This window comes from Camelus dromedarius, chromosome 24 (genome assembly GCF_036321535.1).
Source record: "Camelus dromedarius isolate mCamDro1 chromosome 24, mCamDro1.pat, whole genome shotgun sequence".
In the NCBI taxonomy this organism is placed as follows: Eukaryota; Metazoa; Chordata; class Mammalia; order Artiodactyla; family Camelidae; genus Camelus; species Camelus dromedarius.
In genome coordinates, this window is record NC_087459.1 from 21,343,076 (window position 1) to 21,367,098 (window position 24,023).

The window sequence follows — 24,023 nt, forward strand, 5'->3', positions numbered from 1 at the left end:
CAAAAGGGGAATCATCAGAGGTTTTAAAATGTGAAACAGACATGCTCAGGTTTCCCAAGATTAATGTAGTAGAACTCTCTCCAACGGAAGGGGACTGAGAGAAAGAAGAGCTGTGATGACAATAAATTGTTCAGGTGAGAACTGATGGAGGTTCCAACAGAGGGAATGGAATCGAGAGACAGTTCAGAGGATCTGGGTGGAGAACTGGCAGTTTGAGTTATGATGGAGGTGGCCGGTGACCAAGAACGTGTGTGTGTGCATCCTGCCCCATCATGGTCCCAGTCTGAGATCTTTGCAGTCCAGCTCTTCAGGAGAATCACCTGCTCTGTCCTGCCCTGGGCCCCTGAACTCCTAGAATCTTTGGGGCTTGTTTGTACTTTGTAGCTTCTTCAGCCTTATAGTGTCTAAAGAGACTATCTTTCTGTTTCATTTTAAGCTGAAAACCAGAACATGATAAATACATAAATGAGTATATCCACTTGCTGAAACATACACATCAACTATAATCCAAGCAGTGGAGACTCTGAGATTGTTTCCCGGATTCCTTTCATCCCACGTGTTCTAGTCATTGCTACTGACACACTTAAAGTTTTTATAACCTTAAGCCCTAATTCAAGTGTCTAAAATTTGAAGCTGGCCTAAAGGAAAACCTTCACACTGGAGATGGCTGATTTGATTATTAATTCTGGGCTGGATGTTCTGTGCTGAGAGAATTACAGTTTTTCCAAACAGGTCAAAGCTGTATGGTTAACTACTTCCTAGTAGTTAACAACTCTTTTTGTCATGAAGAAAATATGGCTCCAAACTGTGAGTAATGGTTATCCTAGAGTTTTTTTTTTTTATATATCCTTTTATGTTACATACTTCTATGATGTTTGAATTTTCAAATGTATATTCTTTTCGTAGTTTCAAAACAAAACAAAAGAATTTGGTTGCATGTAAATTGCAACTCCTGTACAGACAATCAACGAAATCAGTCTGACTTCTCTGATTTTAACTGAATTTGAAGAAGACAATCTCACATCATCTCATTACCAAGAGCCAACCTGTGGTGTTGTAGCTGCCTGGCAGTAGACTCTGGGTAATCTGCATGCAGCAGCCTTCCCCAGGTCAGTGACACTGGAAGTGGCCTTGTAGTCAGATTTCATTTGAGTAGGATTTTCTTACAAGAGAGAGAGAATCTGAAGTGTATCAGCATCACTTTCCCATAAACAAATATAGTTCCTCTATTCTGTTATGGTTTTAGTATTTTTATTTTTTGACAAGTGTTCGAGTTACACATCCTTGTTAAAAAAAATTTTTTTTCCAAACAATACAGAAATGTGTAAACTGTATTCTGCAGAGGTAACCACTGTTTAAAGTTTGGTTGTGTGCCCTTTCAGTTTTTACACACACACACACACACACACATTTCAACTTCTAGTTCCAGAACATTTCATAATTGCAGAAAAAGCCTCTATACCCAACCTTAGTCACTCCCCATTCCCCACTTCCCAGACCCTGTTAACCACTAATCTATTTTCTGTCTCTACAGATTTGCCTAATGTGGACATTTCACTTAAAAGCAATCACACAATACGTGATCTTTTGTACCTGGCTTCTTTCACTTAGCATGTTTTCAAGGTTTGTCCATGTTGTGGCACGTACTAAGACTTCTTTTTATGGCTGAATAATATTCCATTGTGTGAATATACCACTTGTTGTTTATCTGTGTATCAGTTGATGGACATTTGCATTGTTTCCAGTTTTGGGCTAATATGAATAATGCTGTTATGAGCACTCATGTGTTGACTAAAAAAATGCACAACCGAAAAGTTGAGAGTTATGTTTTATTCGACACATTTTCTGAGGACTCGAGCCTGGGAGGTGGCGTCTCAAATTGCTCTAAGAGACTGTTCCAAAGAGGCAAGGGAGGAGCCAGAATATATAGGCGGTTTTTGCAACAAAGACCAGGTAATCAGAACATGAAAAGATTACTGTTAATTAAGGAAAGCCAGATATCTCAAGTTAAGGAATTTAGTGCTTTTCTATGTATGGGAAAGTGCAAAAGTCTGGGCTCATTGAAATCATTCTTTTGATATGTACCTTAGCTATCTAGGGCCAGTATCCTGTGCTTTCCTATCTGGATTTCCCTCAGGGGACACCGTTGGGGGTGCCTGCAGAGGCTGGGCTGCCTGCTTATCTGCATCCTGAGTTCCTTCTGCTCCCTGTCGGGGGTCTCCAAAGCATCCTTTGTTTACTAATATGGCTGGCAATATTTGTCATTCACATGTGTATAAGTTTTTTATGAATGTATGTTTCCAATTCTTTTGGGTCTATACCCAGGAATTGCTAGGTCACAAAGAAACTCTACATTCAAATTTTTTGAGAAACTGTCACCTTTTCCATAGCAGCTGCACCTGCTTAAATTCCCACAGGCAAAGTACCAGAGTTCCAATTTCTCCACATTCTCACACTTACTTTTTCTTTCTTTCTTTCCATTTCTTTCCTCCTTCCTTCCTTCCTTCCTTCCTTCCTTCCTTCCTTCCTTCCTTCCTTCCTTCCTTCCTTTCTTTCTTTCTTTCTTTCTTTCTTTCTTTCTTTCTTTCTTTCTTTCTTTCTTTCTTTCTTTCTTTCTTTCTTTCTTTCTTTTTCTTTCTTTCTTTCTTGTGGGTGTGAGGTGGTTCTTTTGTCTTTGATTTGCATTTCTCTAATGACGAATAACGATCAACATATTTTCCTGTGCTGAGTGGCAATTTTACATATTGTTTGTGGAGAAATGTCTATTCAGATTCTTTGTCCACTTAAAAAACTGGGTTGTCTTTTTATTGTTGAGTTAAAGAGTTCTCTATAGTCTGGATACAAGTCCCACATCACAGATACGATTTGCAAATCTTAAATCTCCTACTAGATGGAATTTTTTTCTTTGTTTTTCAGACTCAAAATGAGTTACTAAATATATTGTCCTATAACTTGCTCTTTTTCTTCAACAGTGAGTATATCATGGACATCTTTTACTGTCAAGAGAAAGCAATCTCCCTATATTTAAAAAAAAAAAAGAATGTGATCTCATTTTTTTTTTGTCCTACCTTATTTTTTTTCCCTTCCTCATTCTTTTCTGTGTTCTATCACAGTTGTACTGCAGTTCATTTGACCAGTACCTCCCCTGAGCTTTATAGAGTCTTGTGTTGGTGTGTTGGTGAAGGACTGAGACCCAGCTGCTCTTGGGCAGGAGAGGAAGTCATCTCACTACTGTGCTTTTTGCTCTTGGATGATATGAAAATACAAGCAGGCCCAGGAAGTGTGTCTAACTTGCTCATACTTCCTCCCTGAACCCGTGCGGTTTCACAACCCCTCTAGGCACAACCCCTTCTGCCCTCGACCCAGTGTTACCAGCCTTGGTGCCTCTGTGAGAAAGCCTCACTGCAAGAGGCCCCAGGGCATTATCATTTCCCTCTTTCACCCTACCTAGGTTGCCAGCAAATCCCAAGGGCCCTCCGAGACGATTCAGCGTCTGGGTCCCTCCAGCCATTTGAAAGATGAACTCCTGCATCATCGTAATGAGACTGCTGCTGTCTGGGCCTTTTCTCTTTGGTAGGCAGGGGAGGTGGGGAGGGGAAGGAACATGTGTCTGTGACCAAGGAAACTGCAGGGCTTTGTTAAACTGGAGTAAATGAGCGGCTGTTCTAAGGGTAGGATAGGCCATAGGTAATGTTGGGGCCCAGGAATCATGGAGGGAGAATGAGAAAAAGAAAGTCAGGGTCCAAAATATAGGCCAGGTATGAAGGAAAAGACAGGGAAGGGAGACAAAGGTGGCAACAGTGAGATGGGGGAGTGGGCCCTTAAAAAACGGTGGGTGGTTAATGGGTATGTAGAGCTGGCCTAGGGTCTGGTCCTAACCGTACTACCTCTCTGTGCCATCTTAGGCAAGTCCTTTCCCCTTCTGGGGCCTCAGTCTCTCCATCTGAACAAATGGCGGGGCCAGCATCTCTGACATCCTAAGATGCTGTGATATAAACCTGAGGCCTGGAAGGAAAGCAGGGCCAGAAAGGACAGTTTAGGGCTTTCAGATGACGCCTAGGCTCACCAGGATGGGGAATGTGATGGGGGAATTTGAGATCTAATGGGTACGGAAAAGATTGGTCCATGTGGAGGTGGGGAGTGAGGGAACGTCTGATGAGTCAGGAGGCAACTTCGCGGGATCAGGGTATCTTGAACTTTCACAGGGAGAAAGACTGAGGCTAATTATCTCAGTTTTCTGGGTGACTGAGCCCCAGGCCCAGGGGAGAGGTGGGTGTGTGGGGAGAGGCACCCTGCCTTGGGGCATCCCCTTCACTTCCCGGACCCCTGGGTCTGCTCCTCTCTCACAGGCTTCTGCCTGTGCATCCCTCCTTCTTTGCTGAGATGCCAAATAGGAAGTTTTCCTTCCCAGGCCCTGGAGCTGCCAGAGCTCTGGGTAATAGGAAATAACTGCTTCCATATTTCCCAGTGTCCAGGCCCACAAAGAGGGGTCCAGAGGGCAGCTTCCATCTCTGCCTCAGGTGTGGGCAGCCTGGGGAGGAGGGAGCAAGGTCCTTGAAGGTCGGGCTGCCCACTTGGGGCACGTGGGCAGCGGCCAATCATCACCTGCCAGTCGGGGTGGGGCATGTGAGGGGGTGGGGGGGGTCCCCTGGCCAGAAGTGGCTGACGGGCTCCCTGTGTTCCTCAGCCCCAGCCTGGAGCTACAACCTGGACGTGCGACATGTGCAAAACTTCTCCTTCCCACAAGCCGGGAGGCATTTTGGGTACCGTGTCCTTCAGGTTGGAAATGGGTAAGCTGCCGCCACATGCCTTCCCTGCCCTGGCCAGGACCTCCCTGTTTCAAGGAGTGCATGGTGAGATTTGCCAGAAACAGGAGCAAGGCCATCAGACAGTAGGGTGAGGACGATCCATCGACGCATCGTTAAAGCACCATACAAGTGCCTGATAGAAGGGGAAACAGCCCTTAATACGCTTTGTAGCACTTCCTAGATTCCTGACCCTCTTCCAGACCAGACAGTGAACTCCTTGAAGGCAGGGATTTTGTTTCTCTACCGCTTCTCCCACCCATCCCTGGTACATACCACAGCCTAGCACATGGCAAGTATGCTATAAATGGCTTCTGAGTTGGTGGCTGATTGAATGAACTCATAATGTGACATTCTGGCAGATCATTCTCTGGGCCTCCGTTTTTCTGGACTGTAAATGGAAAAGATCCTTAACTTTCTCCAATTCGGACATACTGGATTATTTATTTGGGATTCAGGAGGGAAGAGGTGGGGGCTGAGGAGCCACCGGGTAGGGGAGTGACTGAATTGCTTCGGGATGCCTTGTCAGGGATCTGAACCCCCTTAACAGGTAGGAGTGGGTGAGTAAAGACCTGGGCAACCCCATCTCACAGGTGAGATTTCTCATCAGGGTTGTCGTGGGAGCGCCAGGTGAGGGGAACAGCACAGGAAAGCTCTATCAGTGCCAGCCAGGCACAGGACACTGCCAGCCAGTCAGACTGAGTGGTGAGTAACTGGTTTGGGAGCTGGAAGGAATGGTGTCAGAAAATCCACGCTGGCCCCACCACACCTGGATTGCCTGAGTTCCTCTAGACCAATCTTCTGGTGCCTACAGGTTCCAACTATACCTCCAAGTATTTGGGAATGACCTTGGCGACAGACCCCACAAGTGACAGCCTTTTGGTAAGAATTTCGTATAGTGTGATATCAGCGCCTGTGAAGCTTGATCTAGGAAAAACAGGCTGAAAGGAAGGGAGAAAAAATGGATTAAAGATCCTATAGAAGATTATAATTATCAGAGTGATTCAGATTCAGTCTGTGTTTATTGAGAACCAACTATCAGCCAGGTATTTTTGAGACCCTAGTTTCCTCAGTTTTTTTTTTTTTTCCTAAATACAAAGTATCTGTGACCATTAATATATAAGATGATCTGTGGTGGAATACAGCTTTTAATGTTTTAATAGTTATATTTTTATTTAATGGCTTATTAGAAAAAAATATACAGCAAGTACATCAAATTCATGATTTCTTGGATCCCATTGCTTAGGATGAGGCTAACGCTTAAAAAAAGTAAATTTAAATTAAATTAAATATTAAGTAAGTAATAGTATAGATGATATGCCCATATGACAGAAATTGTGAATCAGTACACAAATGCTTAAAGGTTAGGAAACACTGCTTTATCTCTTTTAATCCTCAAGACACTCAGGTGAGATAAGGATGAGTAAATACATTTTACACAGGAGGAAACAGAACCAAAGGGGTCAAAAGACTTGGCCAAGGTCACATGGTTTTAAAGAGGTGGAGGCAGAATTTGAATCACATTCCCATTTGATTCCAAGTCCATTGCTCTTTACAATTCATCCCAGCAGCATCCTTCTGACACAGGTATATGAGAGATAGAAGTCTCAGTGAGTGAAATATTTACCCAGTATTTAACTGGAGCTTGATTACTTAGCTGTTATATGCCAGGCATGGTGCTAGGTTCTGATGGAGGAAGGAGAGTGAGATATAAAGATGACCATGACATGAGCTCTGACTTGCAAGAAATTGCAGTCTGGCAGGAAAGATAGTCATAAATGAAAGAAACAGCATTGTGTATTCTGGGACTAGGGAGTGATTTGATTTGGCTTGAACACAGAATGTGTGATTGAGATAGAAGGGGAAGGGCCTGGAAATGTAGATAGCGCCCAACTGTAAACAATACAAATGCCAAACTAAAGAGTTTAGACTTTATTCTCTAGGCAGCGAGCATCTGTTGGCATATAGCATTGGTAGTAGGGATGGAGAGATTAATACAAGAAACCTGAAGGCAGAATTACCTTGGTAACCAGTTGGATGTAGGGAATGAAGCCAGGGGATGATGACCCTGAAGGTTCTTGTTCTTGGCTGATGATGTGCCAAAGACGCACAGCAAGAGGAAACCCCAATCCCTTTTTCTTTTTCTTTTTCTTTTTCTTTTTCTTTTTATTATTTAAAAAATTTTTTTAAATTTTGGGGGGTGAGGAGGTAATTAGGTTTATTTATTTACTTACATTTATTATTGTTTTTTAATAGAGATACTGAGGACTGAAACTGGGACCTTGTGCATGCTTAGCATGCACTTTACCACTGAATTATACTCTCCCCACCAACACCTTTTTATATCTCTGCTTCCTTCAGGCCTGTGACCCTGGGCTGTCTCGGACGTGTGACCAGAATATTTATCTAAGTGGCCTGTGTTACCTCTTCCGCCAGAATCTGATGGGTCCCATGTTGCAGGGACACCCTGGTTATCAGGGTAAGAAACTGGGGATCTGGTGGGTAAAAATACCTCCAGGCGGTCGCCCACATATGGGAACCAGCATGGGCAGGCCGGCCACTGGAGCCCCTTTACCAAGCCCCTTTGTGTCTGGCCTCTGCAGAGTGTATAAAGGGCAACGTAGACTTGGTATTTCTGTTTGATGGCTCACTGAGCTTGCAGGAAAATGAATTTCAGAAAATTCTAGACTTCATGAAGGATGTGATGAAGAAACTCAGCAACTCTTCCTACCAGGTAAATATACCAGATTCCTGGCTGTAGGGAATAGATGCCTACCTGAGCTAGCTTAAGGCCTAAAAGGAAAATTTAGTATATGGTGTCTCTGGAACCTAAGAGCATGACTGCAGCTAGATCCTCTGCTCCCAGGATTCTCCCCAGTTCTCATTTCTGTTTTCTGCTGGCTCTTGTTTCCCTCTTCTCTTTCTCTTCCTCTTTGGATCACATGGGCCTGTGGAAAGCTCCCAAGTTAACATGTTAAAGTTTTGGGAGGTTTTTGTTTGTATTTTTAAATCTTCCTCTCAAGCAACCCCTCCCTCTACAAATTCCACCTTTTCAGAGAAGAGATTCTGACTGGCCTCACCTCAGCCAGGTGGCTGTCTTTGGCTCAACCAGTTGTGTCCAGTCTAGCAGGGTCACTCAGAAGAAATATGGTCACTAGGAACCATTTCTGTCAGTGAGGTAGGCAGACCCAGAGAACTGGAGCCCAGCAGACAGCATTACATAAGGGAGTGGAGGTTTATTTAATTTTAGTTCTGTTTTTTTTATATACAACCTTGTCTTAAAATTTTTTTTCCTTCCAGTTTTACTGAGAAATAATTCACATACAGCACTGTATTGAGGGGGTAATTAGGATTTATTTACTTGTTTATTTTGATGGAGATACTGGGGAGTGAACGCAGGACCTTGTGCTTGCTAGGCACGTAGTCTACCACTGTGCTGTCTTCTCCCCCTCAACCTCAATTTCAAAAGCATGACTTGAGGCAAGGATGTGGAGTTGGGTTGCCCAGGTCCTGGATCAGAAGCAGAGACTGAAGCGGACAAGTGGGAAGGGCTATGTAATGACATTTCATGTCTTCCTTCTTTTTTCTAGTTTGCTGCTGTTCAGTTTTCCACGAACTGCAAAACAGAATTCACTTTCTTGGATTATGTTAAATTGAGGGACCCTGATGCTCTGCTGGCCAAAGTCAAACACATGAAAGACTTGACTAACACCTTTAAGGCCATCAACTATGTCGCGTGAGTTCACTTTATCGTGAGAGAGCCCATCCATCAGTTGTTCCGTGTGTCCTAGTTTTTTCAAGTTGCAAAGCATAGGAACTCAATAGGTGGGTTCAGCAAGGGGAAAATTATTTGTAAGAATTCAAGTGGAGCAATTTTAGTCCAGTTTCTTTTTTTTTTTTCAGCTGAAGTTTAGTTGATTTACAGTGTTGTGTTAGTTTCTGGTGTATAGCATAGTGATTCAGTTATACATATATATATATATTCTTTTTCATTACAGGTTATTACAAGATAGTGAATGTAGTTCACTGTGCTATGTATTAAGACCTTGCTGTTTATCTATTTCCTATATAGTAGTTTATATTAGTCCAGGTTCTTTTGATTGTAACAGGAATCTACTTTCTACCAACTAAATCCCAAAGGGAACTTCTTTTTTTTAAAGATATTTTTATTGAAGTATAGTCAGTTTACAATGCTGTGTCAGTTTCTGGTGTACAGCACAATACTTCAGTCACATAGAAACATACATTCGTTCTCATATTCTTCTTTGCCATAGGTTACAAGATATTGAATATGATTCCCTGTGCTATACAGTATAAACTTGTTGTTTATCTGTTTTATACATATTAGTTAGTATCTGCAAATCTTGAACTCCCAGTTTATCCCTTCCCACCCCTGGTAACCATAAGTTTGTTTACTATGTCTGCGAGTCCGTTTCTGTTTTGTAAATAAGTTCATTTGTCTTTTTTTTTTTAGATTCCACATATAAGTGGTATCATATGGCATTTTTTTTTCTCTTCCTGGCTTACTTCACTTAGAATGACATTCTCCAGCTTCATCCAAGTTGCTGCAAATAGCATTATTTTATTATTTTTATGGCTGAGTAGTATTCCATTGTATAAATATACCACAACTTCTTTATCCAGTCATCTGTCAATGGACATTTAGGTTGTTTCCATGTCTTGGCTATTGTAAATAGTGCTGCTATGAACATCAGAGTGCAGGTATCTTTTTAAATTAAGGTTCCAAAGGGAACTTCTTGAGAGGATACAGGGATAGCTCATGAATCTTTGGGACAGAGAGTATCACCAGGATGCCTGAGGGACTAGAACCAGGACTTGGAAAGTGATTGTGAATTATGGAAGCCACGGGAGAGTCATATCTTAGATGGAAATCAGGTTTTGAACTCAATGTATGAACACAAATCTCAAACAATCAAATTATTTTTGAAGAATTCTTTGAATTGTTCATAAAAGTCAATATAGCCATGTCCCACACTGGAAACTAGCACATCCTCATTTCCTAAATCTACCAACCCAGAGTTGGATCAGATTGCTGTCTTTAAATTGAAGCTTAGATGAACATAGTTAGATGCTGCGTCCAGCGCAGCTCGGGACCATGTCTGAGGACAGGCGACGCAAGACTTAAGAAACAAAGAGACAAAGAAAAGAGCAAAGATGGGACCAGGGGACTCAAGATCTCGTGGCTCTAGAGCGCCGAAAGCCTGGTCGACATCATATTTATTAGGAGTATACAGCTCAGGAAATATAAGATCAAAGAGGTGGGGATTTAGATATTCCATATGATAAGCACTAAATTCTGCTTGCTGCTTAACTGATTAATCTCAGGCCTATCCCTTCCACGAACAATCACCCTCCTCGGGTTATGCAAAATGTCTAAGTCTGTCCTGTTATTGCCTCTGGGACATCTCGAGATAGCAAATACTTTCCTCGGGTTAAACAGCATGCTTTCATGCCAGAACAAAGTTTTGTTAATGGATGATCTGGCTTTCCAGGACCGTCCATTGTTTTACTCTAGGAAATATCTGCCCTCCTTCGTGCCCTTATGGTCAGTCTCAAGATTTCTCCTTACAAATTTTCTTTAGCACAATACGTGTTATAGGTCATCTACTGTGTAAAACATTAAAACAAAGCAAGCAAGTGCATTTTAAGCAAGTAAGTGTGAATATACTATTTTAAGCTCATGGAAATCTAGGTGTGGCTTGTTTTCGAGCTGCTTGTTGTCCAGCGGCTTGTTTCCCAGCAATTGGACTGTGTTAAAGGGCCATATTGTATATTTTTTGAAGACCTTTAAACTTTAGAGTGGACCATGGAAACTGAGACCAATTTGGGGAGTAAGAGAGTTAGACTGCCTATCTCATGCTCCCCTGGGGCATGCACTAAAATTGAGTGAAAAAGCAGGAAGGACCTCCTGTACTATTATTACACTTATTTTTCTCATTTCCATTAGTTTGCCAAACATGTACAGTTGAATTTGCATAAGTTAAACATGCATGTGCTGTATCTCCTTAAGACTCTGCTGGTGTTTCCAGCTCTTTCCTTCTGGTGCTCACTTGACCTGTCACGTCTACCTCATTCTTCTCTCTCTGTCGACAGCTTTGATGGGTACGTGGTCGAACCGTGTCCACTGGAAAAGTAATAGCCACAGTTCAGGTGAACAACCTGAATTGTAGCTTCCGGGAGAGAAACTCTGATTGGCTGAGCCTGGGTTGTGTGTCCGGAGGTCCACCCACTTATGGTCTGGGTCTGCTTTATGGCTTAGAGTCACAAGGCACAAACTTGGATTCTGGGGTCCCACCTCCATTGGGAAGGGGGCCAATCTTAGAGAAAGGGGTACCATAGGATACCCCAAAATGTGTCATCTGTGGGAACAAAAAGAAGCAGTCACGGAAATGTGTTTCATAATAATTTTGGACCATCTGGCTGCGTGTCAGGCAGTGTTCCAGGTCAGGACTTGGCAGATTTTTTTTTTCTGTAAAGGGCAAGATACTAATATTTTTGACTTTCCTGGCCACATACAGTATCTGTTGCATATTCTTCTTTGTTTCTGGAACTCTTTAAAAACAAATATATGCAACCCACTTTTAGCTCAGAGACCATACAAAAACACGCTGTGGGCTGGGTTTGGCCTGCGGATTTTTGTTTGCCACATTCCAGGTGCTGGGATTTAACAGTGAATGAAACAAAGAAAAATCTCTGCCCTCCTGGAGCTTAACATTCTAGTAGCAGAAAGAATTTCAGTAAACAGGATAAATAAATAAATGGGATAACAGAGTAGAAAATGTAAGCTTTATAAAGAAAAACACAGCAGTGTTCAGTAGGAAGATTGGGGAAGGTTATGTCTGAGCAAAGACTTGTCGGAGGTGAGGCAGCCAACAATGCGGATACCTGGGGGGAGAACGTTCCAGGTACACGGAATAGCAGAGGCTCTGATCCCATGCTGGGGATGTTCACGGAAGAACCAGGACACCAGTGTGGCTGGAAAGAAAAAAGTGATGGGTTAAAGTAAAGATGAGGTCACAGAGATCAGGGAAGTCTGGGTGAGTTAGGGACTTGGAGCCCATCATGAGGGCTTTGGCTGTTCCTTTAAGATGAGAATCATTGGAGTTTTTGAGCAGAGAAGTGATCATCTGATTTATGTTTTTAAAAGAGTCCCTCTGGCTGTAAGGTTGATATTAGACTGTGGAAGGGGCAAGGATAGAAACAGGGAGGCCAGTTAGCAGATTATTGAAAAATCCAGATGAGAGACGGTGGTGGTTCAAATAAGGGTGGAAATCCATGAACACGATCCGTGACAGGCCATGTTTGCGTGGATGGAGGTTAGGGAAACATCTGCATCCAAAACAGAACTAGAGGTCTTGTCAGCAGGTGGTTTTGACCTTGCCCATCTGAGTTCCTCTGTCTTTGGCAGCTTCTGAGTAGCTTTCCCGCCCTCCTCTCTGTATCGCTTCACCTCCCACTGTGGCCTCTCCCTGTGACTTTCAGCTTCTGTTCCCAGTGCAGGTCAAGACATAAATCAGGGGTTGTGGATTGTCGCCTCTTAGATTGATTGTCCATCTTTGGTTAGCTGTGGGTTGAGGAGAGATAGTTCAAATATAGCTGCTGTCTCAGCAGAAACTGGGGGGCAACCTGTCTTGCTTCAGAAGGAGGCTGTGGGCAGGGCAGGAATTTGGAGACTTGACCTGTCCAGCATTCAGTCCTCCCTTCTTTCTTTTCTGTCACATGCACTGAGCACCTACTACAGAGTAGGCTGGTGCCAGAGTCAGGAGCCCGAGGTACAGCATGGTTCTTTCCTTGAGAAACTCATGGTTTGGGGAGAGTCACTTTGATTCCCCAGGAGATTTGCTGCAGCCGAGATCTACAGGCAACCTGGCAATAGTAGGGGAGGCAGAGGAGGCGCTACATGTGTTTGCTCTGGAAGGGTGACTTTCCACTTTTCTTTGGCCATGGAACCCATCCTTGTGCTGACATCTCCCTAAGATTACCAGCATGTCTAACTGATTAAAGGGTAGTCACCATGAGACTGAAATGAGGGGTAGGAATTCCCGAGTCTTCCTCCCACTGCCCATGGACTCAGGGACAACCTTATGGCTGCCCAGATTTCAGCTGAGGACCACTGGTCCAGAAGGAAGAATATAGCAGCAAGGGTGAGGAAGGAGATTCAGAAGAGAACTTTGAAGGCTGGGAACAGGAATATCTGCCTGGGTATTGTGAGAAGGGCTGTTGCATCAGCAGCAGGGCAGTGACTGAATGAGCAGGCTGAGGGAAAGATCTCAGATGATGTAGGAGGAGCCTCTCACACACTCCGCTTTTCCTGGACATAGGACCGAGGTGTTCCGGCAAGACCTGGGGGCCCGGCCAGATGCCACCAAAGTGCTTATCATCATCACTGACGGGGAAGCCACTGACAAAGACAACATTGAAGCAGCCAAAGACATCATCCGTTATGTCATTGGGGTATGGGCCCCAGGTCCTTGCTTCTTAACGTCCCATCTTCCCTCTCCTGTTTCTGAACCCCACTCCCTTTTCTCCCTGGGGCCAGGGTCTTGTGAAAATAATAGAAAATTGGTCTGCAATTCTGGGGATGCCTGCTCTTCACTTTTCACTCCCTCACAGATTGGAAAGTATTTTAAGACCAGTGAAAGTCAGAAGACACTCCATGAATTTGCCTCAACACCTGTGAAGGAGTTTGTAAAGATTCTGGACACATTTGAGAAGCTTAAAGATCTATTCACTGAGCTGCAAAAAAAGATCTATGACATTGAGGGTGAGTGGCAGACCCTTGGGAGAGAGGGTTCAGGGGGTTGTATACAGAAACTCATCTGGGGCATTAGATTAGAGACACAAGGGATAGATTAGAGAGTGCTTGCATTGGTAAAAGCTCCCCGGATAAAAGACCCCAGGTGGGAACTTAGGGGAGAGTGATTTAGGAGCGGCCTCTGTTTCCCTCTGAAATTCTGTCTTCCTCTTGAAGCTCAGCCTGGTCCAGGGTGGGGCCCTGGGCTGACCTATATCTTGTTGGTGTCAACTGGCCCCTGTTGAATGACCATAATTCCTTCCACCATTCACTCAGCTCCCTCATCGTCACTTATCCTAGGCCTCAAATTACTTAAGATGGGCAAGCGGGCAGGAGCCAAGTGCAAGGACCCCACAGGCCCTCTTCCTTGACCCAAAAAAAGAGAAGGTTTTGATTGTAGTTGCCAGATGGAGGACTGGCTATGGGAGAGTATTTCCCCAAGTAGCCTAGGTGGCTGAAAGTTACATGATTCTGCCAGGAAGCCCCTTTGCTAGAACATAGCTTGGTATTCAGTTCAGTTGAAGAGGCAATGCATTATATATAATGGGACCAGGTGGACCTGCTCAAGAATCCACTCTGCCTGTGCTGTGTGACCTCAGCCAGATCACTTTCCCTCTCTGTGGCTCATTGTTCTCTGTTATATGAGGATAGTAATGCCAATCTCAGAGAATTGTAAAGTTTAACTGCTCTGTTATTTACCTAGGGCTGCTGTAACAGAGTACCAAAAACCAAATGGCTTAAAGCAAGACAAATGTGTTGTCTTGCAGTTCTAGAGGCTATAAGTCAGAAATCAAGGGTTGGGCAGCACCATGCTCCTTGTGATGGTTTTGGAGGGAATCCATCCCTGCCTAACTTCCTGCTCTAACTTCCAGTGTTTGCTAGCAGTCCTTGGTGTTCCTTGACTCACAGCTGCATCACTCCAGTCGCCTGGCCACCTTCTCTCTGTGTGTCTTCACATCTTCCCTCTGTGTCCAAATTTCCCCTTTTTATAAGGACAGCAGTCATACTGAATCAGGGCACACCCTAGTGAGCTCACTTTAACTCCATTATCTCTGTAAAGACCCTATTTCCAGATAAGGTCACATTCTAAAGTACTAGGGATTAAGACTTCAGCCTGTTTTCTCTAGGGAACACAATTCAAGCCCTAACAACTGTTTAGCAAAGTGCTCGGTACTTTGTGGGCTCTCTGTACATGGTAGCTCTTATCTCTCCCCTTACCCGCCCTGCCCTGACTCATCCTTCAGATCGTGGTCTAGATGTCATTCCCTCTGATAAGTTCTTGCCGGTCCCCAAGTCTTTGTGCTCCTTCCTGGGGCTGCTTTAAACACTGTCTGTTCCCCATCAGAGCTCCTGTGACAGACCTTGTACATTGTCCATTAGATGTCTGTCTCTCACACTAAACTGTGAGGTTGATCATGGCAAACATCGTGCCTGCCTTTTCATCGCTGTATCCCCAGCACCAAATAGTTAGTGGCTCTAAATATGCCCTTAGCAAATGAACAAATCTGCATAATAATTGTTACCTTTCTTGAAAGCTCAGAGGTCACAGGCACTTTATCTGTATCATTGAATCCGTTCCTCGTTCCTCGCAGTATCCTTGCAAGGCTGCTGGTGTTTTTTTTATTTTATTCATTCATGATTGCAACACTATGGACCGGGCACTATGAATAAGGCACTCAGGGATATTGCCAACATAGAGCTCATATTCAGGTTGGATAAAGAAAGACAGGAAACGTGTAAATAAACAGGATGATTAAAGAATGTGTTACGTGCTATAAAGAAGAGAAATAAAATGATGAGACAGATTGAATTGGAAGAGGCCACTGTAGATAAGCTTTCCAAGGAAGACTTTTCTGAGATGCTTTTTTTTAAATGGAGGTAAAATCCACTCTGAGATGACTTTTGAGCTGAGACATGAGAGATGAGAATCCAACAGCCACATGAGGAGTGTGGGCAGAGAGCACTGACTCAGAGAGGGGAGCAGATGTGAAGGCCTGGGCGTGGGGTGGGGCTCGGTGTGTCTGAGAAGTAGGAGGACAGGGCAGCGTGATAGGAGTAGGGGTGGGAGGGAGAGAGAATGTTGGAGAGGAATGCAGGGGCCTTCCAACTACAGACCAATGGGAAGTAACAAAGGGTTTTTAAGAAATTGAAAGATGAGGTCTGATGTACATATTTTTAAAAGATTATTCAACTTACTCTGTGGGAAAAGGGCATAGAAAGAGGAAGAATGAAGTCAAATAGACCAAATTTGTAAGTTCTTGCATTAATCAGGCACGTGAAGAGGCTGGCCTGAGCCAGTGTGGCGGCGATACAGACGATTCAGAGAAGAGGGCAGCTGTGTTGTGCAGGTAGAATCATCACGATCTGGTCATCTGGTGGAGACAGGACAGAGGGGAAAGGGAAGAGTCCAGGCCAATGGCTGGGCTTTCAGTGTGAGTCACTAGGTGGGTGGGGGTGCCATCCGCTGAAGAGGGGATCCCTGGGTGGGAGCGGAAATCAAGAGCTGCCTGTTAGACGTACTGAGTTGGGTAATGAAATAGCCACATCTGAGCTCATGGAGAGTCATGGGAGACTCAGAGCCCAAGTCACCTCCCCGTCTGACATGCTCCTTCTACCTTGCCTGCAGGAAGATGCTGTGTTCCCTTTCACGAGTATCATGGTTTTCACTGCTCCCTGGGTCTCAACCCATTGTCCCCTACCCTGTCCCTCAGGCACAAGCAAACAGGACCTGACATCCTTCGACATGGAGCTGTCCTCCAGCGGGATCAGTGCGGACCTCAGCAAGGTGAGTGATGGGCCTGAAGCACTGGGCTGAGGGACATGGTGGGAATGCAGCTGACCCCGCTCACCCCCCTCCCTGGGCAGGGCCAAGGTGTTGTGGGAGCAGTTGGAGCCAAGGACTGGGCTGGGGGCTTTATTGACCTGACGGCAGACCTGAGCGATGACACATTTGTTGGGAATGAACCACTGACGCCAGAAGCGAGGGCAGGATATTTGGGTGAGTACTTCTCTGTTCTGCTGGGTGCTTTGGGTTTGAGAGTCACTCAGACTGACTTTCAAAATAATAATGAAAGCAAGTGAGCAATCAGCATGAACAGACTGAGAGTTTAAATATGGCAATCATGTTCTTCACTTTTCCTTTATTAACCCCTCACCTTGGTATTAATCACGTCTTTCATTTCTGTATTTTATGCTGCTTTGACATCTTGGCAGCCTTGCTAATCCTGGAGAGACTGCCCCTCCCAGGCTCGCTAATTCCTACAGGTAGGAAACACTTGCTTGTGAGCAGGCCTTTCATATGCTAACCAGCCAATCCAGAGCCTGTATCCCCAGCCACTCCTTTATCTAACTGGGCCAATATTACCCCCAACCTAAATCACCCCAGGCCCAGATTCTAGACAACTAAAAACCACCCTTATAGCCCAGAGCCTGCCAACATTATTCAAATCGTCCAATCCGAAGCTTGCTCAGACTTGCCTCCCTCATTCCTTTCTACCAAAACCACAATTAGGGCCCCTGGTTCCTTCTGCCTCCTCGCTGGCCCTGGTACCTCTCCCATGTGGCCCTGCACGGCCTGTGGTGCTGCCTGCTTTGGGGAGCTGTGAGTAATAAACTCTTTTCCATGGCAGTGACCTCTCTGTGTTGTCAGTCACATGCATAAATTGACTCCTAAGTACATTTTAAAACAAACTGCCTCGTTAGTAGCTGCTCCTCCATGAGTCTTCCTCCTCTCAGATTGTCCCAGAACTCAAGGGTTGATTCAGTCTCAGGAGTTCTCTAGATGCCAAGCACAGAGGCGATGAGTATGGTCAGTCCACAACTGCTGTTGCTTCTCTCTGCCTCATGATGTCTTGTCCTGCACGGTCTTGGGGATGCTGTCCACCCAAGGCGATGCCAGCCTCAGGTGGCAGAGGGGCCTCACCCCCATGCTTGGGGTTATAGTTCTTCTGGTTCACGGTCAGATAGTCAGCTTATCTCAGGATACAAACTGGCTCCGGGAGCCCTGGGATAGAACTGCTTCCAGGTTCTACCTCCTTATAGATCTAGAATCACCACCCTCCACCCTGTCTCACCCATGACCCCTGCATGGGGTGGGCCACTCCTTTCTTAAACTCTCAGAACACAATGATCTTAGTGAATGCTTTCCTTGGGAAAAGCGATGCTATTCATCATGCATTTACCCTTCTGAGGGAGGCTGCCCTCAGTGATTTTTTTTTCTTTTTTCCTTTTTCTGACGTTCTTTAGTGAGCAAGTATTATGTGCCAGGCAATGTTCTAAGTGCATGCCATGGATTAATTTATTTTATCCTCACAACAACCCTGTGAGTAGGTATTTTTATTATCTCAGTTTTACAGATGAAACTGAGCCCAGGAGAGTTTAAATAACTTGCCCAGGGTCACAGAATTAGTAGGTGGAACCCAGGTAGTCCAGCTCCAAAAGCCTACATGTAGTAACCACTAGAGTTACACTCCAGCACCTACGCCGACGCCTTCAAGATGGTTTTCCGCTCTTCAGTATACAGTTGGCCTTCTGCAGCTGCGGGTTCCATGTTTATCATCTGTGGGTGGTTGAATCCACAGATGTGGAATCCAGGTTTCCTGAGGGCCAACTGTGGGACCTGATCATCTGTGGATTTTGATATTGCAGCGGGTCCTGGAACCAATCCCTTGCAGATACCTCGGGACAGCTGTACTTACTGCAAAATAGCTGGTAAAGTTGCTCACCCAATAAGAAGAAATAACCCCAAAGTGTAATCTCTAATTAGGCCCCCACCAGACTATACACAGACACACATATACACGTGTGTGTGTGTGTATATATATGCATGTGTAGAAGTGAGTACAGTCTTGACTGCCTACTATGCTGCTATCCTTCAGATCTTAGTTTAGATGTCTCTAGCATAGTGCTAAGCATTTTATGTCCACAGTCCTATCTAATCCTCAAAACCACCCTATGAAGCTGGTACGGTCCCCATTTTTTAAGATGAGAAAACGGAGGCTCAGATGCATGAAGTAGTTTACTCAAGATTACATAGCTAGGAAGTAGGAGCACTCAAATTAAACCCTGTCTCTCTGATTTCAAAGGGCAAATTCTTAACCCTTGTGCTTCAGGAATATACATGAACAAATAGAAGAGTGGTTCAGCCTCTTCACCCTTCCTCTCATGGGCATCTGCTTTTCTCACTCACTTTCAATTGCTCTAAGCAAAGAAGATCAAATGGGTCAGTTAGTCATCTCTGAATCAGAGAGCATTCCGACTGGGTGGCTCCTGGCTCTTGCCCAATCCCTGGTCCAGTTTCCCGCAGCCTTTATTCCAGCATTTCAGCAGTGTAGGAGCAGAGAGCAGGGAACCTTGCTGTGAAGTATGAAGATAACCTGAAATAGGATATGGTTTCCAATCTCCTGTTTTATTTTTAATCTCTGTGCAGACTTGGCCTTCTTCTTACTAATATATCCTATTTTAGTTGATTCTTTAAAAAGAATGTAGTCTCTTTTACAAACCCTCAGGTGAACTGAGCCTCAGGAAGACGTTTACCCTGTAGAATGTGACTGCTGCTCCCTGTGCATGTTTTTTTGTCCAAGGTCTGAGAAATGCAGTCTTGGACCACGACAGCAGAATTTGTACCACTCGGAGCACGTGGCTGCTCTTCTCAGAAGGAGGTCTTCCGGCCGTTTCAGTGCAGCTTTGCCACTAACCCAGTTTCCCAGGGTCTCTGCCCTGACTTCTGCTGGGTTTTACCTTCTTTCCGTAGCCATTGGGTTTCTACCCCTAAGCCCCTCACTGCCTCTCTCCTCAGGTTATACAGTGACCTGGCTGCCCTCTCGAGGGACCAAGTCACTGCTGGCAGCTGGAGCCCCCCGATACCAGCATGTGGGGCGGGTGCTGCTGTTCCAAGAGCCAGAGGGCATAAGACCCTGGAGCCAGATCCAGAAAATAGACGGGATCCAGGTGAGCATGGCCCTGGGGGCAGCTGCCGAGGAGGGGCTGGTGCGACACTAGTTAAGCTCCCTGCTGCCTTCTGAACACTCATCACTTTTGAGGCAGGCCCTGGGCCAAACACTGTCAGCCTTGTTCCCCACAAAGCCTCCGAGGTAAGCTTCGTCATCTCCACTTGCCAATTTTAGAAACCAAACTTCAAAGAGCCCAACTAGTCTTAATTCCTGTGGGCTCTCAGTAGGACCCAGGACCTGAACCTTCATTTGAGGGATGGGAGTAGGACAGATATGGTGCAGCTGACGGGGAAGGGGGTGTCCTGCTCACGGGTTCTTCCCCAAACATCTTCATCTCCTTGCAGATTGGCTCTTATTTTGGTGGTGAGCTATGTGGCGTTGACATGGACCAAGATGGGGAAACAGAGCTCCTGCTGATTGGAGCCCCCTTGTTCTATGGGGAGCAGAGAGGAGGCCGGGTGTTCATCTACCAGAGAAAACAGGTGGGGACCAGGACACTGAATAGAATATGTGGGAGAAACAGACCCCCAGGCCTTCTTGGGTCCCAGTTATTCTGAAAGGCTTTCCATGTCTGATCCTGTGTTAATCAGACCTTTAAAACAACAGACAAATGATAACTAACATGAGGGGGGCAGGGGAAGTATGTAAACTGTGTGCAAGGCCCAGTGCCAGACTTTTTATATATAGGAGGCCTCATTTGATTCTCACAGTCACCTTCTGGGATACTGTGAGCTTTATTTTACAAATGGAACTGTCGCAGCTCAGCAAGGCTGGGGAGCTTTCCAAAGCCACAGAGTCACACAGATAGTAAAGGTGATGCTGGAACTTTAGCCCAGGTTAGCCTGACGGCACATTCCAACTGAGGGACCCCATCACGTAGCCATAGCATTCTTCCTGTATACAAGGCCTCCTGCTGGGAAAGCTGGCCGAGTGATTGAGGTGGGACCTGTCACTTTGCTCCTTCCCAGCTGGGGTTTGAAGCGGTCTCAGAGCTGCAGGGGGATCCTGGCTACCCCCTTGGGCGATTTGGAGCAGCCATCACTGCCCTGATGGACATCAATGGGGACAGGCTGATGGATGTGGCTGTGGGAGCCCCTCTGGAGGAGCAGGGGGCTGTGTACATCTTCAATGGGCAACCAGGGGGGCTAAGCCCCCGACCAAGCCAGGTGAGTTTCCCTGCCTGCCACTCAAAACCCACTCCCAGGCACCTGGAAGCCTCCAAGCCCTGACCCCTCTCCCAGCCCGACTCTTCCCGCCCTTCAGCTTTGCTCGCCCCAGCTTAGCATGAATTTCTCTCTTGTTCTCAGAGGATAGATGCGACCCGGATGTTCTCAGGAATTCAATGGTTTGGACGCTCCATCCACGGGGTGAAGGACCTTGGAGGGGATGGCCTGACAGATGTGGCTGTGGGGGCTGAAGGTCAGGTGATCGTGCTGAGGTAAGACGGGTCTCCTGAGTCCTACGTGGGGATCATTTCAGCTCTCATCCTTTGAGTAGTTACTACATACCAGGCGTTTAGCTGATGTGCTGAAATGCTTAACAACAAGCAGCACATTTGGTCTTCAGCCCCACCCTGTGAGCTCAGTTCTCTTTTTCGATTTGCTTCATGTCTGACTCCAGGTTAAACAGCTGCTATTCAGTGACAGACTGGGATTTGAACCCAGGCCGATCTGACACTGAAGCCTCCTAGGGAAGCATGTGATAGCTTTAGAACGTGGTTACCTGGATTCAAGTCGAAGCTCTGCCATTTTTCTTGGGTAATCTTATCCCAGTTACTTAGCTTCTCAGACCTCAGTTTCCTTGTCTTTGAAACAGTGATGGCGTTTCCTGCCTGACCCATATATTAGAGTCATCAGAAGCCTCATGTAACATCATATAGCAAATAGATATTTATTGGGTACCTACTGTGTCTTCAGTACTGAACCAGGCACTGGGTACAGGGTTTTGTGTGGGGAAACATATAATAAAAAATTAAATGAATAAATAGATAATTACAATTGTGATACGCACTGTGAGAGAACTGAACAGGGTTCTGTGAGAGAGAATAGCAGGGATGACCCTCTAGATACTGGATGGCTAAGAAAGGCCTCTCTGACGAGGTGATATTTGAGCTGGGTCTTGAAAAATGAGAAAGAGCCAGGCTTGCAGAAGTCTGGGGTAAGAACTTTCTATGTAGGAAACCCAGGAAGTGCCAAGGCTGTAAGGCAGGCAAAAGTGTGATGTGTTCAACGGACTGAAAGAGGGCCAGTGGGATAGGAGCTAAGACTGGAGAGGCAGGCGTTATGGCTTGGGTAGTAAAAAGTTTGGATTTTATTCTGAATATCACATGGCATTATGGAAAGGTTATTGGCATGGAAGTAGCACAATATGATTTCTCTCTTTAAAAAGCTCAGTCTTCTGGATGGATGGACCCAGAGATGATCAAATTAAGTGACGTAAATCAGACAGAAAAAGACATATCATATGATATCACTTAAATGTGGAATCTTAAAAAATGGTAGAAATCTTATTTGCAAACCAAAAATAGACTCACGGACATAGAAAATAAACTGGTTACCAAAGAGGAAAGGGTGGGGAGGGATAAATTAAGAGTTGGGGGTAAACAGATGCACATTACTATATATAAAATAGATAAACAACAAGGACCTACTGTATAGCACAGGGAACTATATTCAATTTCTTGTAATAACATATACTAGAAAAGAATCTGAAAAAAAAATATATGTATGTATATGTATAACTGAATCACTTTGCTGTACACCTGAAACTGACATTGTAAATCAACTCCACTTCAATAAAAAAAAAATTTTAATTAAAAAAAGTAAAAACACAAAAAAACCCACTGAATTAAAGAAGAATTACACATCAACTCACTTGATATTCAATGTATTCAATTTCAAGACATAAAGGAACATGAATGTAATATGTTAAACGTGCCATATAAAAATTGAAAGAAAAAAAAACCCGCACTCTTCTGTATGGAAGTGGGTCAGAAGGCTGTTAGGATGAACTGGGGAGCCCCAGTGAATCATTTTTATTATCGTTGCGAGGAGACAGTGACATTGAGTTCTGCTTTAGGGAAGGAGAGTCCTCTGGACTCTGATAGTTGGAGCCTCAGGTTGGATTGGGGATTGAAGCTGAAGCCAGAGGACAGCATGGGTTGTTTTCTGCCCTTCAGCTCCCGGCCGGTGGTGGATATCATCACAACCATGTCCTTCTCCCCAACCGAGATCCCTGTGCATGATGTCGAGTGCTCCTATTCCCCCAGTGACGAGAAGAAGGAGGGCGTTAACATCATAGTCTGTTTCCAGGTCAAGTCTCTCATCTCACACTTCCAAGGTCAGTGCTGTCCTCCTGTTCCCCAGCGCCGCTGCCCCCACCAAATCCAGGCTCATAGCCCCTGAATCTGCCACCTTTCAACTCCCGCCTTTTTACCCTGCCCAGGACACCTGGTGGCCAACCTCGCTTACACTCTGCAGCTGGATGGCCATCGGACCAGAAGCCGGGGGTTATTCCCAGGAGGGAAACCTGAACTCAGCGGGAACACAACTGTCACCTCAGTCAAGTCCTGCATGAGGTTCTGGTTCCACTTCCCGGTAAGGGAGCCAGCAAGGCTGCTCAGGCCAGGGAAGGGGCGGATAAGCTGACCGCAGCAAGAGGCAGCCTCGGGGCCAGGCTCAGCTTCGTCACTGTCTAAGGTCACAAGTCACCCTGACCTCCCTGTGTACCTGTTCCTCTACTGTACAACAGTAGTAATAACACCTTCCACATCCTTTCTTCTAGTCCTTAATCTATGTACATAGGCATTTTTAACATGATTACAATTGTAAAGTACTTACTGCTTTTTTCCTACTCTTTTCACAAGTCATATATTAACTCTGCAACCCAGCTTTCATATTATTTTTAATAGCTACAGAATATGTTACAGAATACAGAATATTTTTGGAATATTCAGTCACAGTGGTGTGTCACTATTGGCCAGGTGCCATGGTCACTTATTATTAACATCCATCCCAGAAAGAATTTTTTTAAGTTATTATTAGTTTAAACAACTGCTAAAATACCTAGATTCAGTTTGCTTGTAACCGTCCTGTGTCAAATAGGATTGATAATAAATTTCATTCTGGTCCCTTAAGTATTTCTTAAGAGACTGAGTATATGATTGACATATAAGATTTTGAGGTTTGTTTTGAATTTTAATGGGAAATTTCAGACATACAAAAGCCGAAGAAAAAGTTTAATGAACCCCCCAAATACCTAACACCTAGTTTCAAAAATTATCAGCTCACAATCTTATTTCATTCAGAGCTTCTCTGCCTCCTTGCACAACCAACCCCCCATTACATGATCTGGAAATTTTAAACATAAGTTTGCTGGAGAAAAAGCACTGTGACATGATGGAAAGGCTTTAGACTTGGGAGTTGGATGGGTTCGGGTTCCCTTCCTAGTTCT

The 24,023-nt window shown here is 44.9% G+C and overlaps 1 protein-coding gene across 7 annotated transcripts in view; it reads left to right on the plus strand.

Moving 5' to 3' along the window:
• The first annotated feature begins 3,344 nt into the window (after positions 1–3,344).
• The window catches only part of ITGAL (integrin subunit alpha L), a 36,066-nt gene continuing 15,387 nt past the window's right edge, over positions 3,345–24,023 (plus strand). For all 7 annotated transcript variants that reach the window (XR_004130688.2, XM_031432898.2, XM_031432899.2 and 4 more), the window contains exons 1-17: positions 3,345–3,573; positions 4,688–4,790; positions 5,416–5,510; positions 5,620–5,687; positions 7,167–7,284; positions 7,409–7,539; positions 8,396–8,541; positions 13,148–13,280; positions 13,440–13,590; positions 16,332–16,405; positions 16,486–16,618; positions 19,418–19,569; positions 19,916–20,053; positions 20,540–20,737; positions 20,879–21,009; positions 22,750–22,910; positions 23,016–23,167. Coding sequence is in view for 6 of the 7 variants with exons in the window: in XM_031432898.2 (XP_031288758.1) it covers positions 3,519–3,573; positions 4,688–4,790; positions 5,416–5,510; positions 5,620–5,687; positions 7,167–7,284; positions 7,409–7,539; positions 8,396–8,541; positions 13,148–13,280; positions 13,440–13,590; positions 16,332–16,405; positions 16,486–16,618; positions 19,418–19,569; positions 19,916–20,053; positions 20,540–20,737; positions 20,879–21,009; positions 22,750–22,910; positions 23,016–23,167 (2,139 nt within the window). In the remaining variant the exon portion in view is untranslated. The remainder of the gene's footprint in view (positions 3,574–4,687; positions 4,791–5,415; positions 5,511–5,619; positions 5,688–7,166; positions 7,285–7,408; positions 7,540–8,395; positions 8,542–13,147; positions 13,281–13,439; positions 13,591–16,331; positions 16,406–16,485; positions 16,619–19,417; positions 19,570–19,915; positions 20,054–20,539; positions 20,738–20,878; positions 21,010–22,749; positions 22,911–23,015; positions 23,168–24,023) is intronic.